This window comes from Odontesthes bonariensis, chromosome 24, assembly GCF_027942865.1.
Source record: "Odontesthes bonariensis isolate fOdoBon6 chromosome 24, fOdoBon6.hap1, whole genome shotgun sequence".
NCBI lineage: Eukaryota > Metazoa > Chordata > Actinopteri > Atheriniformes > Atherinopsidae > Odontesthes > Odontesthes bonariensis.
In genome coordinates, this window is record NC_134529.1 from 15853187 (window position 1) to 15868883 (window position 15697).

General features: G+C 39.8%; 1 protein-coding gene across 2 annotated transcripts; it reads left to right on the forward strand.

Moving 5' to 3' along the window:
* The first annotated feature begins 9582 nt into the window (after positions 1-9582).
* Positions 9583-15041, forward strand: LOC142375409 (zinc-binding protein A33-like). Of its 2 annotated transcripts, XM_075459417.1 has the most exons (7): positions 9583-9769; positions 10101-10569; positions 10674-10769; positions 10847-11077; positions 11183-11205; positions 12628-12746; positions 12888-15041. In XM_075459417.1, the coding sequence occupies exons 2-7, from the start codon at positions 10174-10176 to the stop codon at positions 13424-13426; spliced, it is 1404 nt and encodes a 467-aa protein (XP_075315532.1). In that variant the 5' UTR covers positions 9583-9769; positions 10101-10173; the 3' UTR covers positions 13427-15041. The 2 variants fall into 2 exon arrangements, with proteins under 2 accessions (XP_075315532.1, XP_075315531.1); XM_075459416.1 differs by lacking the exon at positions 9583-9769 and having other exon boundaries at positions 9938-10569.
* The last annotated feature ends 656 nt before the right edge of the window (positions 15042-15697 follow it).

Below are 15697 nucleotides of genomic sequence, written 5' to 3' on the forward strand. Positions count from 1 at the left end.
AAAGGAGTAATGGGGTTCAGTCAGAGCAGGAGGGAGGAGGGGATTGGGTGTGGGAGGGCACCAAAATGACTTCTTATTAATAGTTTGGTCCAAATGACGTTCTCACAGTTTTAAATATCTCATCTGTGCGAAAACAACATGTACCCACTGACCACTTTATCTGCCTCCCAATATGTCTGTAGCTTTAATTTCCCAATTACCTGTTTGATGAAACACGAAAATAATCAAAAAATGACAAAGTTACATTTCCTTAATGCCACATTGAGCAAAACATACGTCTGACTTTGGCATTAACTCAGGACTCCAATCTTCAACACTGACTTTCCGATAATCAGAAAAAACACGGTTTTCTAGACACACTACATGTTCCAAGTTTCATAATTTTAGAAGTATTTTAACTGCATGTTTTTTGTATAGATTCAGAGTTTTGTCTATAGGCTGCCAATTTTTTCAAGTGCTATTTTTTTGTGTTCTGTGAGCACCACAAATGAAACCCCAGTCATGCCCGTGTCAACGGGGAGGCACCGCAAACCTCCCAGATATGAATGCAAGATACGAACCTCTGCAAATCAACCTGAAGCTGCCTTGATAAATCGAGGGGCAAGTGGGGAAATTTGTCCTTGAAACTTGGCCTTTTTGTAAAACACCATGACCAGACCTAAGAGCAAGGAAATGTGGTCCTGGTTAATCTGTATACAGTTACAGACCGAGAAAAGGAGAAAAATTATGCCAATTAAAGTCAGAAAACATCCTGGAGATATATAAGAAAAAAAACAAACATACCACAGCACGGCTCGAATAGATCCTGTGGGAGTGAAGTCAGACAGGGCTGCTTCACAGAGGCCGCAGGAAGATGATAGATTCGGCCGTGGAGTTTTGTTTATTTGAAAATTTGAATGTTTGTTATGGCTTATGGATTCTGTGACTGCTGGATCCCGCTGGCTTCGGATCAGCACTCTTTTACCATGCTGTCATTTATTTGAGTGCATGATGTCAGCAGCCTCTCTGACCGATCTGTGGTTGTTGGTTTAGAAATCCTCCTGATGTTCACACACACACACACACACACACACACACACACACGGAAAATGCACACAAATGCATTTCACAATTCGTTTGTCTCCTTTTCTGTCCTTCACATAAACAAAAATACTTGTTTATGTGATTCAAAAGGCCCTTTAGTAATATTATTTGGGATGAAAAGAGGTTCCCTGGCTTCACTCTTTTGTGGAACCGGTTGGCTAATTTGCAGGCAGAGAAAAATAAAATTACTGGAAATCATGGATGAGCAAAAGTGAATACGAGGGCACACCAAGAACAGTAAAGATTTATCCCGTCCTACCTCTGATTATGAACTCAATTCATTTGAATTGAATAAGTCTTTTGTATAAGTTCAGCGACTGCAAGATGTTTTTAACAGTCAGGACATGATCCCAGGAAAGATCATCAGAGCACAATTGTCTTTGCACTGCACCGCTTCCTTAGACCTGAGAGTGGGTGAAATTAGGGAGAGATGCAAATTCCACAGTGAAACAGCTGAGAATTGAAACCTGGTATGTCATCCAGCAAGGTGACGCTACTTTACAACTGAGCTTTTTTGTCATTTACTTTATGGATCTGGACGGGGTGAGCGATGCAAAGTCATATGATGCCATGCATAGTAAGCATGACACCACATGATGACTGATGTGTGTTTTGGCACTGCACAGGGAGGGTCAAATTGAAACCTTGGCATGGCCCATGAACAGGCAGCAGCATGGCAAACAGAAGCCAGCTGACAGCAGAGACAGAAAAATAAACACTACAGACCATTACTATTATCAGAAACCACACAAGTAAAATGGATAGCTTGTTTTCCAAAAACAAAGCAAGTTACTTCGATATGAAGTTAATCTCAAGCCAACATGTACTTTAATTTATATGTCTCAGCAGTATACAACCAGAACACCAGTATATTTCTACATGTTTTGTTGTCATTGTATCTTCTACTGCTCAAATGAGGTCTTCCCTGTTTGCATTTATTAGATTTCACTTCATGAGGTTCAACCTTGTTACATGTGTCATATGGAATTCAAAACATGTTGTGGTACTCCTCAACTGATCCTCCTTAATCCAGTGGGGCTCACATTGTACTGTGTTACGGTAGAAATGCGGCAGAAATTACTTTCAGACTGCAGAAGATTTTTCATCCCTCTAACAGCCTCTTTTTTGTATTTTCCCGCACCAACCAAGGACGGGGTCTTCGAGGTCTTCAGGCTCTTTTTTCAGCTCCTACACATGAATGCAGCGACTTCCATCTGTGAGCATTTTAATGTCCTGCTTTACCATTTGAAAGAGCCTATTTTTCAGTGACTGTGCTGTGTCCTAACTATGTAATGCTAAAAGTGAGTATGTTATACCATAACCTTTTGACATTTTGATAGTTTTACAATGAAGAGACAGCCCAACAATATATATATATATTTTAAAAGAAAAGATTGATTCTTACTATTCTTGTAAGAAATGCACAGAAACATTTTTCCACTCATTTTCCCTTTGTGATGAAAGGTTTAGGAACATGCAGCCAGTAAACAGGAATCATTAATGGTATCTTCAACATTTTAAGCAAACTCAGTGTAGTGGCTCTGCCACTTAATGAGACAACATTTGATGGGGTAATGAGGGTATGCAGCTCCTCTGGAAGCTCTCCAGAGCAATCGTATATTTGGGGAGTTCCAAAAACTAGGTTTAAAAGCATCTGTTGTGTAACCAGCTGTTTCCTTTCACTTGTTGCTGATAAGATTCGGTGGAGGCTATAACATGCTCTGCACATTAGATGCCAACTTCTTCATACAGTAACCTAAACTGACCTCAAATAAGTAGTAAATGCAATTGTATCAGTATAAGAACCCATCAGCTTTCATCTAGTGACTCTGGCTTTGGGAGCAATGCCCAATGTATCTGGGCTTCTGTTGTACTTAGCAAATATCAAGTAATGAATATCCAGGCCAAGACTTCCTGTTCCATGTGCTGGCCATAGTCTGGAGGTAGATTCACTCGTAAAAGGAAAGACAGATAAAAAGCTGATTTGTCATCAATTGATACCCGGTGTTTTCAAGACTTTCAAGGTTCAAGGTTTGCGAACAATCCGCAGGAAATGGAGCTTAGTGTGTCTGGTACCACATAACACAGTCATTGGAACATGCAGGTTATCTAAGTTGTGTGTTTGATGTGAAACAATGTTGCAAACCAGGCATATTATTTCCTAACATTAACCAGATATTTAACCTTCTAAAAATAAACACGTGGGTTTGGTGCATATAGGTAACCACTAAGTAAACAAATAGATCAATTAAAATAGAAAAAGAGAAAAAAAATACAGGACTTTCATAGAGTGAAACAGTGATATCCAAAGGAGAGGATACATATTTCACAAGACTTGAACTGACGTCTTTTATGTGACACGCCATTCGACACGCCATTATGTGTTGATAAGCTGAATGTCAGGCATGAATAAAAAGTTAGTCTTGCATACATAGATGTGAAAAAAAAATCATTACACAATTGGGCATGGTGACATTGTATGTGTCCGTGGGGGAAAAAAAAGAAGGTACGTAGACGTTGTGTGACTAATTGTACAAAAATATAAAACGGCAACTTATTATCGTGGTGATTGTGTTGAATCCCTCTCTGGCATCCCACCCTATCTGACTCATAAAGTGTGGACTGAAACCATTTGACATATTTGTGGTAAAAAAAAAAGGTGGAGAATTTTCTCAGTGGAAGAGTTCGCTTGCAGTTATAATATAATCAGGGTCTTGTTTGACTCCTTTGAGAAGAATACGGCTGTGCCTGCTGTGCCTCGGTGCCTCTTCCTCCAGCAGCAGTCCCAGGCCTGAACCAGCCACTAAGTGATTGACACACTTTGGCAGAATGAATTAAAACCTCAAGCTGTGACGCAGCCCAAAATAGCAGGAAGCTGTCGCTGACCTGCAGTCTCTAGTGCCTCATGTCAGCAAGCTTAAAGATCTTGGCAGAACATTCTGCACAGAGGAAGCATGTACAGGTGTTGGTGCATTTCTCTCCCTGCTGTGTGAAAGTTTTAATGAGCCAGCAAGAGCCGATGTATGTTGATGCTCCAACCACACCTGCAATTTAACATGTTCATTCAGGAGCCATGCTCTAATGTTTGTTGAATTTGACAAAATCTTGAAAGAAAAACCCTCCAAAAAACTAACTGCAGTTTCTTAATCAAACTGAAACCTCTTTGGAATTTGAAGGCAATACCAGATGGATCTATTTTTTTGGCCAGCTGTTCTCCAGAGGGTGACGCTGAGATGGAGGGGGCCTAAGCCCCAAGATGTTTAGTGGCGCAGGACTGCGAATCCATTTGCCAAGTCACAGAGCTCCCGGTCCTTGCCAAGCAGGGGGTGGGTGAGAGAAAATGCTATTTAGCTGGCTGGTATTTATAGATATGTGAAGAACCTGTGCTCAGGCTGGGCCGAGGTGCTGACGACGTAAAACGAGAGGACGATTCCAGAAGTCGAGTGTCAGGGCACACAGATAAAAATACCCGGTGAAAGATGGGCCTGGTCATTAGTGGCGCTGTGTGGCATTTGACATGGCAGCATTTCAAAAGAGATTTATGATTATTACTACTGCTAACCCATTCCTGTCTTTTTCCTGCACTCACCATCTATCTCAATTGGTTTGCCAAACAGTATGTTCCTTGGGTTTTATTTAAGGGGCTGAACGCATAGAAACAAGTCTGAGGCATTCAAGTCTTTGGGTTTCACATTGTACCACAATGCTGAGAGCAACAGCCATTTCAAATAAATCTATTGTTACTGTTAATTAGGATGCATATGTTTCTTTGTTCAGGTATATGCTGAATTGCTATGAGAAGAATTTAGTTGAAGACATCATAGGTTGTGGTGGTAATGAGCTCACAGCAGGTTGCTGCCTTCTGTAATTGTCAGAGCGAGCTGCCATGGAGAGGAACAAAGGAGACATTTAACACATCGTAAATTCCTGTAATGTTCTGCTGCGTGGCTGTTGCTCCGGTTACATTCGCAACAAAAAAAAACCTGACACACTTAATAAAGAGAGCTGAATCGCAATGTTAGTTAGACTTTCTCTGTATGTCCAAAGTTTTTGATGTGCCCTTTTTAAAAAAAAACAACCTTTGTTTTTTAATTCTTCAGAGTGAAAAAAATTGCATGAAATTGTTCACTCTCGTGTGTTTCTGAACTTCATATGGCATTCAGCTGTTTCAATTTCATATTAAGCTGTTTGGAATTAAAACATTTATGTAGACTCTTAAGAAAATAATCGGTGCTGGCATTTACATGCAACCTCTTTCAGATGTAACTTGAGTTGTTTGGCATCTGAAGCGACCCTCTTAATTTGAAATTATTTTCAGTACATTTGCAGAGAAGTATAAACGTTTCTCGCTGAATTCCTGCCCAGTCCTTAGTCCCTCAAGGCAGATGATGGAGCAGATGTCTTACTAACTGAGATGATGATCAAGTGTGTGTGTGAGAGCAGTTGAGAGAGAAGACGGAAAGAGCAAGAGAGTGCATGATTTTGTCCAACATTTAAAGTCCTAACTGGTCTGGTGTGTGTTTGAGGGTTTGTGCGTGTTGGGGTGTCAGGCCAACAAAATTAGTTTACCATCAGCTGTGCTCTTGCTCTCGTTCAGTCCCAACCTCGGTCCTGCATTTCTTCCAGCTCTCTCCACCTAATGGTGGCTCAGGACGGTTTAACTGCACCACCCTGGGGAGGCTACTGTGGCCAGGTCCAGACCACTTGGCTTTATGTGCACTGAATGTTTTATGGTTATGGATATAATATTTAAGTATAGAAACAGTCGCGCAAAAAAAATCGACTCCTGCACCACTATTCCCAGTCGTGATAATTACACAAGCTCAGGAGAGGCAAGAGGGAAAAGTTATGTAACTGAGCTCGCACTGTGGAGCGTTTCCTCTGTGAAAGATGTGCACAGCCCGTTGGTGTGACAGCTAACCCCAGCACGAAAGCACTAATGGTGGAGGCTTTTGTGCACAGCTGACATGCATAAAAGATCATAACTCGATTACAATTTTAATATTTCAACTTAACGATTGCATGAGAAGAAAAAAAAGGAGAAGAGACAGTGGGCACATTATCTGGCCACATGGTGGTGTGCGCTGTCATGTTAAAACAGTTAGCTTTTGATAGCTTTCACGGCAGCGGTCAAGGAGCAAATCACTTGTGAATTTGACTGCAAAGAATCTGATGTATGTAACTTATGTGTGTGCTTCAATGTGAAAAATGTGCCTGAAAGAAAGTGGTGGGTTTGGAAAGTATGGCAGAAAAAAAAGGAAAAAGATTAATGGGGTTGTGTGTGGTGTTTATCTTATATACTGTAAACCTGTTTCCTAGAAATGTTGTTTATGATATGAAACTGACATATTTCATAGTCTTTATTTTGGACACCATTGACATCTTGGGCTTTTTTTTTCTTCTTTTCGTTCCTTTGTTCTTTTTACACATTTGGACAAACAGACATTTGATCCTCTTTAAAACACAGACGACTAGTCCAAGCAGCACATCTTAATTTCAACATAAACATCATTATACAGAAGTGTGCACACTGTCTTGGGCCACCCTGCGTTCCTTAAATTTTGCTTCCAAGGAGACAGATTTTCTTGTATTATTTTCAAGTGGTCTTGAGCATTAATTAGGTTTGTCAAAGTTTTTCTTTTGACATGGGCTGCTTTTTCACACAGTTTCAGTCTCATCCTTGCATGCGACCATTTTCATTCAGACCCTTTAATTTGTTTGTCAAGTCACTTAACACTGGCCTTAAAAAGGCACCTAATACAAGAGATAACCCGTTGGTTTGTCTACATATAACAGACAATTGACACACTGTACCTTTAGGCCTACTGTTATTAGCTGACTGTTGCAAAGACTTATAATTTGTTACCTTTCATTATACTTTTATAGTTCACCTTTCTTCAAGGTTCAATATCTTTGCTAAGAAATGCTGCATTTCTTAGTAAGTACATAGGATTCATCTCAAAAAATGACAAAGACAACACAGTTTAACAGGCATAAAATTGTGTTTTTGTATGTAAGTATGTTGGATCTTAGCATGGTGGGCAGAAAGTGGAGAACAAAAGAAGAAGAGACGGGCCAAAAATATTTCTACCGCAGATGAACACGATCTGAAAGTGATGTCCTTAAATAGAAACAAAAAATCCTTCAAAGACCTGACACAGGACCTGAGAGATGCGTCTGGATCTCAAGTTGATCCGTCTTCTGTTCGCTGAGCCTCATAAGAAATGGTTTCCATGGGAGGGTGTTTGTCACGAAGCTATTTCAAGGAAGGGAAACGGGGAGAAAAGGCTGAGGTATGCCAAATGACACAAGAACTGGACTACAAATCAGTGGCAACAGGTCTTATGGAGTGATGAATCCTCCCCAGATCCCGGACCTCAACATTATTGAAGCAATGTGTGATAATCTTGACGGAGAGTGGAACAAAAGGCAGCTAACATCCAAAGAAGAGATTTAGAAAATCCTTCAAAAAGCCCCGAGAACTATTCCTGGAGACTGCTTAGAAAAATTATAAGAAGCTTGTATAAGAGGGTTCAGGCTGTGTTGAAGAATAAACGTTTTCATACCAAGTACTGACTTACAAGCTTGTTAGAGTTTTGCGATCTCTGATTTTGTCTTACACACTCATTTTCCAGTCATGCATCCTCAGGGTTCAATTAATTGCTGCACTTATTTCCTATCTTTTTTCCATCGATATGAAAAACAAAAAAGTTGTGGCTTGAGGCCTTGGACAACACTGAATACGACATAATTTTGTGAAAAAAGTGAGTGCTCGCTTGGTTTCAGATTCGGCAGTAATTTCACCCTCCCTATCAAAAAAGAAAAAAAAACTTCTTGTGGATATTTTTGCATGCATTACTTGTTTATTTGCAAGATAATTAAGGATTTTCATGTGTTTCACAAAATTGGTGGATTTTCACAAAAGTTCACCAAGTCACATTCTGTTGGCTCATTATGAGTTTAAACAGGCAGGTTGCAAATGACCAATACAGAGCATACAACCACATGCATTAGCTCTCTAATGCAAGATGGATCATTTTCTTCATGAACTAAGCCTTCCAGCGCTGTTCTAATGAACAATAACTACAATCCTACTAATTCTGAAGACAGAAGAAACATATTCACTGACTTTGTGAGAGGACTTCAATCAAAGGTTTGTGCAATTCTTCAGCTGTAATAATTATGTGATTTTCCTCCCCTAATGAGTTGCAGGGTCACCCTTCATTTTGACAGTAACCCCACCCGCCTACATCATGTCACACTAATGAGGATATGTTATTGTAATTATGTAGTCTAGAGCTGGCCCTCAGCAAGAAAAGTTATATTTTCTCTCTCAGGGAGAAAATATATCCTTATAGAACTTACTTTCAGGTCTGTCCATATTTGGACACTCATACAAAAGTTCTTTGAATATATTCACAGATATGGGCAGGTACTCTTCCATGAGTAGAACAAGAGAGGTTTCATCAGATAAATTAAAACAAAGACCACCAAAAATAAATATTTTCTTAAATATTCTTTCTAGAATCCTTTGCAGAAAATGTCAGCCTGAGGTCTGAAACCCATAGACACCACCGAAGGATGAGATTCCTCCTATGTGATGCTCTCCCAGACGTTGACCGCTGTCCTCCACTGGTTTCATTTGTAGGTATTTCTGCCTTTAGATTCTGTCTTCGGCACACTTGACACAGTCATTGAATCAGAAGGTTTCAGTCCTTTACCATCAAAAACTCCAGGGTTGCTGTTGCAGATTATTTTGGATGATCGTTCTTCTGAAGCACTATCCAATCAGCTTTACTGCATTTAGCTGAACCTGAGCTGACTGTGTGTCACTGTACACTTCAGAATCCATTCAGCTGCTGCTGTTTTCGGTCACATTATCGATAAAAACCGTGCAACTGAAGGCCCTGCATGCCCGTGACGTCACATATTTAGTAGATTATGTTGTTTCCTTTGGATGAAGTCTTCCTCATTCTTTTTTCATCATGGCATTCCAATACAGCTTGGTCATAGTTTCACCTGACATTTTCTTTCTTTTGTTTTTGTTTGATCTATTAATTCATATTTGACAAAGTCTATTCTGACCTTTCTACTTTTTACTCTTAATTCCCTTTTTGAATTTCCCCCACTGGGTATAAATAAAACATGTTTCTATTCTATTCTACTTTTAAGGTTTGTAAATGATTTGCACCTCGTGTTGAGCCCTCTGTACATACTGGTCTTCTCTTTATGGTAGATTTGGATAATGATTTTTCCACCTCCTGTTTTTTAGGCTTTTTAAGCTGGATATTAAGTAGAGGTCTTTCTTTGCAATGAAAAACACACTGTGATCATCCACCACGACTGCCTCTTATCTTTTCATGTTGCCAAGCTCACTGGTGACTGGTGGCCTTTTTTCCTTTTCTTTTTTTTTTTCTCACTGAGTGCACCAAACTCTCGGTATCTCTCGGTAAATTCTTCCGAGCGCAAAACGTCGCATTCGGAAGCCGCTTCAGACCTTTGACTTGCGGAAGTGTTTTAAAGCAAAAAAACAAAGAAGTAACTCGCCCCTGTTCACGGGAATACTTTCAAATTAAGCAGAGTTGAGCTAAGTGCCTTACAAGGCTGTCATTTGTCCAAACGGCAAAAAAATAACACAAGTTGTGCCAGTTTCCAAATATTTCCAGACCTCACATTCACGAGCACGGTGAGGACACCACATAACTTCGCTTCTAATAGTTCTTTATACATTTCGCATGTTCTGTGCAAAACTGATGTTATGGAAATAATTGGTCATGTTGACTTGTTTCTACTGTTGTTGGTGCTTTTTATTGAAAATAAAGGAAGTTTCGAAATCCTCTAAAGTGCTCCTCCCTCTGTATGTGGAAAGCAGGAAGACGTGGAGTAACAGCTGCGCATGTTTGTGTATTTTTTATTTTAAAAAGAGGAAGAAGAAGATAATCTGGCATATAGAACGGTGATTTTCTGTTAATCGGGGATTTACGAGAGTTTTTTTTAAACTTGTCGTTGCTGTACAGGCTTATTTGGTAACCTGAACCAGTGAGAATCTGAGCAAATACAAGCAGCGAGCGTCTGAGAGTGACCAACGCGATGGCCTCACAAGCGGAGGAGGAATGCACGTGTCCTGTGTGCTGTGACATATTTAACGACCCAGTACTGCTCCTGTGCGGTCACAGCTTCTGTAAGCACTGTCTTCAGGAGTGGTGGAGAAAGAGCAGTCTGAAGACGTGCCCTGTGTGCAAAGAACTGTTTCCAATGCCTCAGCCACCGCGAAACCTGGCGCTGAGGAACCTTTCTGACGCCCTGAGAGAAAAGAGAAGCCAGACAGCCACAACGGGATCCAATGATCTCTGCCTCCTGCACGGTGAGAAACACAAGCTCTTCTGCCACGATGACCAGCTGGCTATCTGTGTGATTTGTAGGGATGCTAAAGCACACAAGAAACACAACTGCGTCCCCATCAATGAAGCGGCAGAGGACCACAGAGTAAGTAGGCCACAGTCAGTGGTGTTCTAGGAAATAATAAGTTGTACATGCCGGAAGTGATGCACTGTTTACTGTGAAATAAACACAAGTATTCTCGTTTTCAGGCCAAACTCAAGATAAAACTTCTAAACTTAAAAAGTAAACTGGGGTCATTTGAGAGGGAAAAACTGAACTGTGATAAAATGGCTTCACACATCCTGGTAAGTCATGTGCACAATGGCTATAAAGGTAACAGGCAGGAAGTGCCCACTTTGACTGTAAAGTTGTTTCTCCCCAGTTCCAGACTCAGCAGACAGAGAAGACTATCAAGGCAGAGTTTCAGAAGCTTTACCAGTTCCTGCGAGCAGAGGAGACTGCCAGGATTGATGCGTGTCGGAAAGAGGCAACGCAGAAGAGTGAAGCGATGAGCATCAGGATTCTGAACTTGACCGCAGAGATTCTTGCCCTCAAAGACAAGATCAAAGACACGAAGGAGGACATGAGAGCAGAGGACATCTCATTTCTGCTGGTAATCACCTCTAATCTTTCTTAATTGATATAATTCATTTATGATTTTTAATCCAACTACATTCATTGATTGGCTTTCTTGTTTTTTTTTCTTTTTATTCGACAGAATATCAGAACCACGAAGGAGAGGTAAGTTTTCTGAGCACATCACTTCAAAAGGTTTTCTACATGAAATCTATTTTCATAGTTAACCCGTTCAAGGCGAGACAACGCAAGTCAAATATGGCACCACAGATTGGTGTCATGTGTTTTCATGTGTTCTTTTGTCCTACATTTTAAAGCATGGCTTCCATTTGCTTTATCAGAGTTACTTTCATGTAACTCACAGCTTTCTTTACCTGTTGGCTCTTTATAGGAACAGAAAGCATTTTTTATAGGCTGTCTGAAGGTTATGAGGACTGAGGAGCTCTGGCAGTGGCTGGAAGATGAGTCAAAATGATGCCGTGTAGAGTAACATAAAGGACTACATTGTATGGACTACAGTTTGCTGCAGGTCCTGTGGTGTTGTTAAGAGGAAGTGCTTGAAAAGACTTTTGCACTCTAGAAGCATTTATTAACTGTCCAAAGGAGATTGCATAGTTGTTGTTTTTTTTTTTTTTGCTCCTTTGTCTTCGTTTTTTTTTTTTTTTTTAAAGGATGAAAACCAACCTTTTTTCTCGGATGTATATATTTTCAAAACGAGTACAAATACCATATTTCTGAACTGAATTTCTGAACAAGGCGATGTGTGCAGCAGCAGTATGTGCAGCTAAACCAAACGGTCCATGTCAGTATTTGCAATTTGTCTTACTGAGGACTGAAGAAGAAGATTCTTCAGATGGAGAAGAAAATCCAGGACAACCATAAACTGAAGGACAGTTTTATGTCTGTGGCCTTTGCCCAATCCAAATATATCTTGCTGGGCCTTTCACCATCCTCCCGGCTCTCACAGGCTCAAGTCTTGGCCACTATTTTTTTTTTATGGTTGGCAGTGGCCAATGCTGGAGCTGGAGCAAAACCTAGTCCTAATGCGGAGAGTCTTGCAGGTCTTGAAAATGGACTCCCTCAATCACACAAACCTAAGGCCATGTTATCTGGACCAACAGTTCCAGCAGGGGCTGTGGACTTGGGTACTAGGGCTCCTTTGCTGAGGAAGTTGCTGTTGCCTTATCCCAATCTTAATTTATAAAAAAGGCTTAGCACCCCTTCATATCAGTAATATTATCACATATTAAACAAAAAGAAGTTTTCCCTCAAAGAGTGCTCGCCTCCTTGTGGTTTTTGGAATTTTGAAGATTAGGATGGGAGGCAGAGCTCTTAGTTTTCAGGCTTCTCTGTTGTGGAATCAGCTGCCAATTTGATCCAAGACTGAGGCGCAAATGTTTTTAATTCGGTGATCTTGTGTGCTGTCTTGTTTTAGCTACTCTTTTGTATTCACTGTTCTTTACTTTTTATACATTTTAGCCATTTTAGTTTGAATTCCTGATTTCTGTTATTTGCTAAATGCTTTTACAGTTGTTGAATTTCAACTTTTTTGTTTGTTTGTCTTGTTTTCTCATCAAACTCTTTCAGATCCACGTGCAAGCTGCCACAAGCAGTGACTCCATCAGGAGCGCTGATGGACGAAGCCAAACATGTTGGGAACCTGCGGTTTTCAGTCTTGAAAAAGATGGCGAACATAGTGCAGTACAGTAAGAAAATCTATGACTTTTTTGCTTCACCATGTTATAACATTCATCCTTTGAAAGAAACGGTAGCTATTTGTTTTTATTATCACTAGCCAGGGTGTGCTCTATGAATACTATTGTTTTCTGTTTTGTTTTTTTGTACAGCTCCTGTAATTCTGGATCCCAACACCAGCTCTAACAATCTTATGGTATCGGAGAACCTGACTTGTTCAACAAAAAGTGAGAAGAGTCAGCCATTTCCTTGCAACCCAGAAAGACTGAATCAGTACGGCGTTCTTGGTTATGAAGGCTTTACATCTGGTAAACACAGCTGGGATGTGCAGGTGGACGGTTATTGGGCTGTAGGTGTGGCTGCTAAAAGCAAGGATCACAGTTATGGAAATATCTGGGGCATCTACATGTGTGTTTGTACAAACATTTTGCGTGAACTAACCCCAGAAGATTACGTAAAGGAGGTAACGGAAGATTTGATTCCTCAAAAGGTGAGAGTGCAGTTAGATTATGATCAAGGAATACTGTCATTTTTTGATCTCGGCCGCAAAAGGCGTCTTCATTCCATCAAATACACTTTCAAAAAAACAGTCTTTCCCTATTTTCGTGAGAATGCAAAACTTTTACCAGCTACATTGTCAGTGAACACAAAGCAACCCAGAGATACAATCTCATGTGTCAAATTCAAATAGCCCGATGAAGCCATGGAACTGTCTTATTTAGGGGCATAAGACATTGAACCAAAGTTTATGGATCCAGAAGTTAGTGAAAAAAAACTTAAGTTTGTAAAAAGTCTACATGATTATTTGAACTATGGAGTATCTTTATCTTTTTTTTTTCTTAGTAGTACTACCATCAAGCATCCAGTCCTGGGTAGCTTAACCAGCACCTCTCATCCAAAAACATGCTATTTTCTGTCTGGTGTAATCAACCCTAAAGGGGCGTTCTACTCATTAAAATTTCAGGCGCTGTGCTTTTAAACTATAGTTACAGCTTGATGAGGCCATTTAATTGAACTATTGTCTTTGTCTGACTATACATGTAAGGGAGAAGAATTGATTTATTGACCAAAGTACATTAGACTTACTACATGAAATGCCAATATATGCCTTCTTTCAGCTTGTTAGTATGAGACCTTTTTCAGGTTGACCTATTACGTCACAGAGGGAAAAAAAAAATTTATGAACATTTTCGTTGGCTTCAAATTAGTATCACGTTGATCTGCTTTACAGCTCTGTACATTTCGTATGTGCCTTACGCTTATGTTTGTTTTTTTTTTTCTTGTACAAATGAGACGCACGCCTTCTCTTGTGTTTATTCTCTGTTCTTACTGGCTTCTCCTGTTATATCTGGGTCATAGCTCATGGCAGTAACTGCAGAGCATGCGAAGACCTCCTGAGCCATTCATGAATTTTGATTTCATCAATGAAAGGTTTTGGAGCATCAGACCAAGGCTTCATTCAGTGGAAACTTACAGGGACTAAGAAAAAACCTGTTTATCTTAGATGCATCCAACAGCCTTTTCAAATCTTTAGAAATATAGTTTCGATATCGAGCTCGAGCTGTCTATTATACTCTGCAGAAATAGATTGAAATAGGTTATGTTGTGCTGTGGGTGTCTGCAGTATCATAGTTAGGTCTACGCATGACAGCTTTGATTGTAAATGGGCAACAGTAGCACATGAATTAATCATTTTTGGGGAGATTCACATACATGAGCCGTAGCTTTGACACTGACATTAATTTCACTGTTATTACAGCTGGGATGTCTGCTATGCTTTTTGAATTTTTTTTTTTTTTAAGCTAATAGAATGAAGAAAAACAAACGGAGACGGGGGGAAATTAAAAGAGGAAAAGGACTGAGATGAGAAAACAATGAGTCTGAATAGAAAAATGAGTTTATTTAGTACGTATTCTGCTGCATGTTTTACAAAAGTGATTCTTAAACGTTTCTCAAAGCAAGTGAAGGTCTGATTAAATGTGGTAGTGAGAGAATGACCTTTTCATCCGTTTAACATGGAGAAAATTGTATTTTTCTGTAACTTTAGATACAAAAGTCAATGCAAAATGATTTAGCTGCTCACGGTGTTTTTGTTTGCGTTTCAAAGATGAATAAAATAAACTTCATAAATGCCTTCAGTGTACAAGTAGTCTGCTATAATGGCTTCATTGTTATCAAGTTAATGTTTTTTCTTTAAATGTGAAAAGTAGACTGCAAATGGGCAATGATGTGGAATGAAAATGTCCTTTTTGCTATATTTTCTTTTTTAGTGCTTTAACAGTTCTTAGCCTCTTCTTTTTTTTTTTTTAACTAAAATCTCCAATAAAAGATCAATCATTTGATGTCAACTAGAGAGCCCCAATGAGCTACTGAGCAGAATGCGTCAGATGTTATTTTACTGAATAAGTCATTTTTCTACTTAACAGATGAAATAAACACATTAATTTGAGGGATTTCAAAGCGTTGGGCATTGTTTTTGTAACTGTGTGGAAATGAGTTTTGTCACTAAACTTTGCAAAGCGAATCAATCACATTTAACATCGGTGAATTTATTTTCACAAGCTAAAAAGCACAAGAAAATAATCAGTGTGTATATACTGTACACGGAAGTCAAACATGTAGGTACTTCCTGCGAGTGTGCCACTCATAAATCACATGTTGAATCGGGATGAAAAGATCAAAAAGGGGATGAAAGCTTGATGATCAGAGTGACAACTTGCTACTGAACTGTAGCCAAAACAGTAAGCAGATATCATGTTATCAGAGAAACAAAAGAGAAGCCGAGGGAAGGGAGAGGTGTGGAAAGGGCCTCGGGGTTTGAGGCAGAAGACGTTCCGTAACTGTCTGCACTTCTACCAACACAATCTGATTTGGCTTCTGAGGAGAGGACAGTGTATCAGTGTGTATGCGTTGGGAGTTGTGGAACTGCCAAAATCGTAAATCATTCTCCTAATTTGAGTGA

Excerpts from the sequence above, each read along its gene's own strand:
- LOC142375409 (XM_075459417.1), top strand. The coding sequence starts at position 10,174 with ATGGCCTCACAAGCGGAGGAGGAATGCACGTGTCCTGTGTGCTGTGAC. Across the intron at positions 10,770-10,846 it reads AAATGGCTTCACACATCCTG|TTCCAGACTCAGCAGACAGA; the intron begins GTAAGTCATGTG and ends GTTTCTCCCCAG. Across the intron at positions 11,078-11,182 it reads AGGACATCTCATTTCTGCTG|AATATCAGAACCACGAAGGA; the intron begins GTAATCACCTCT and ends TTTATTCGACAG.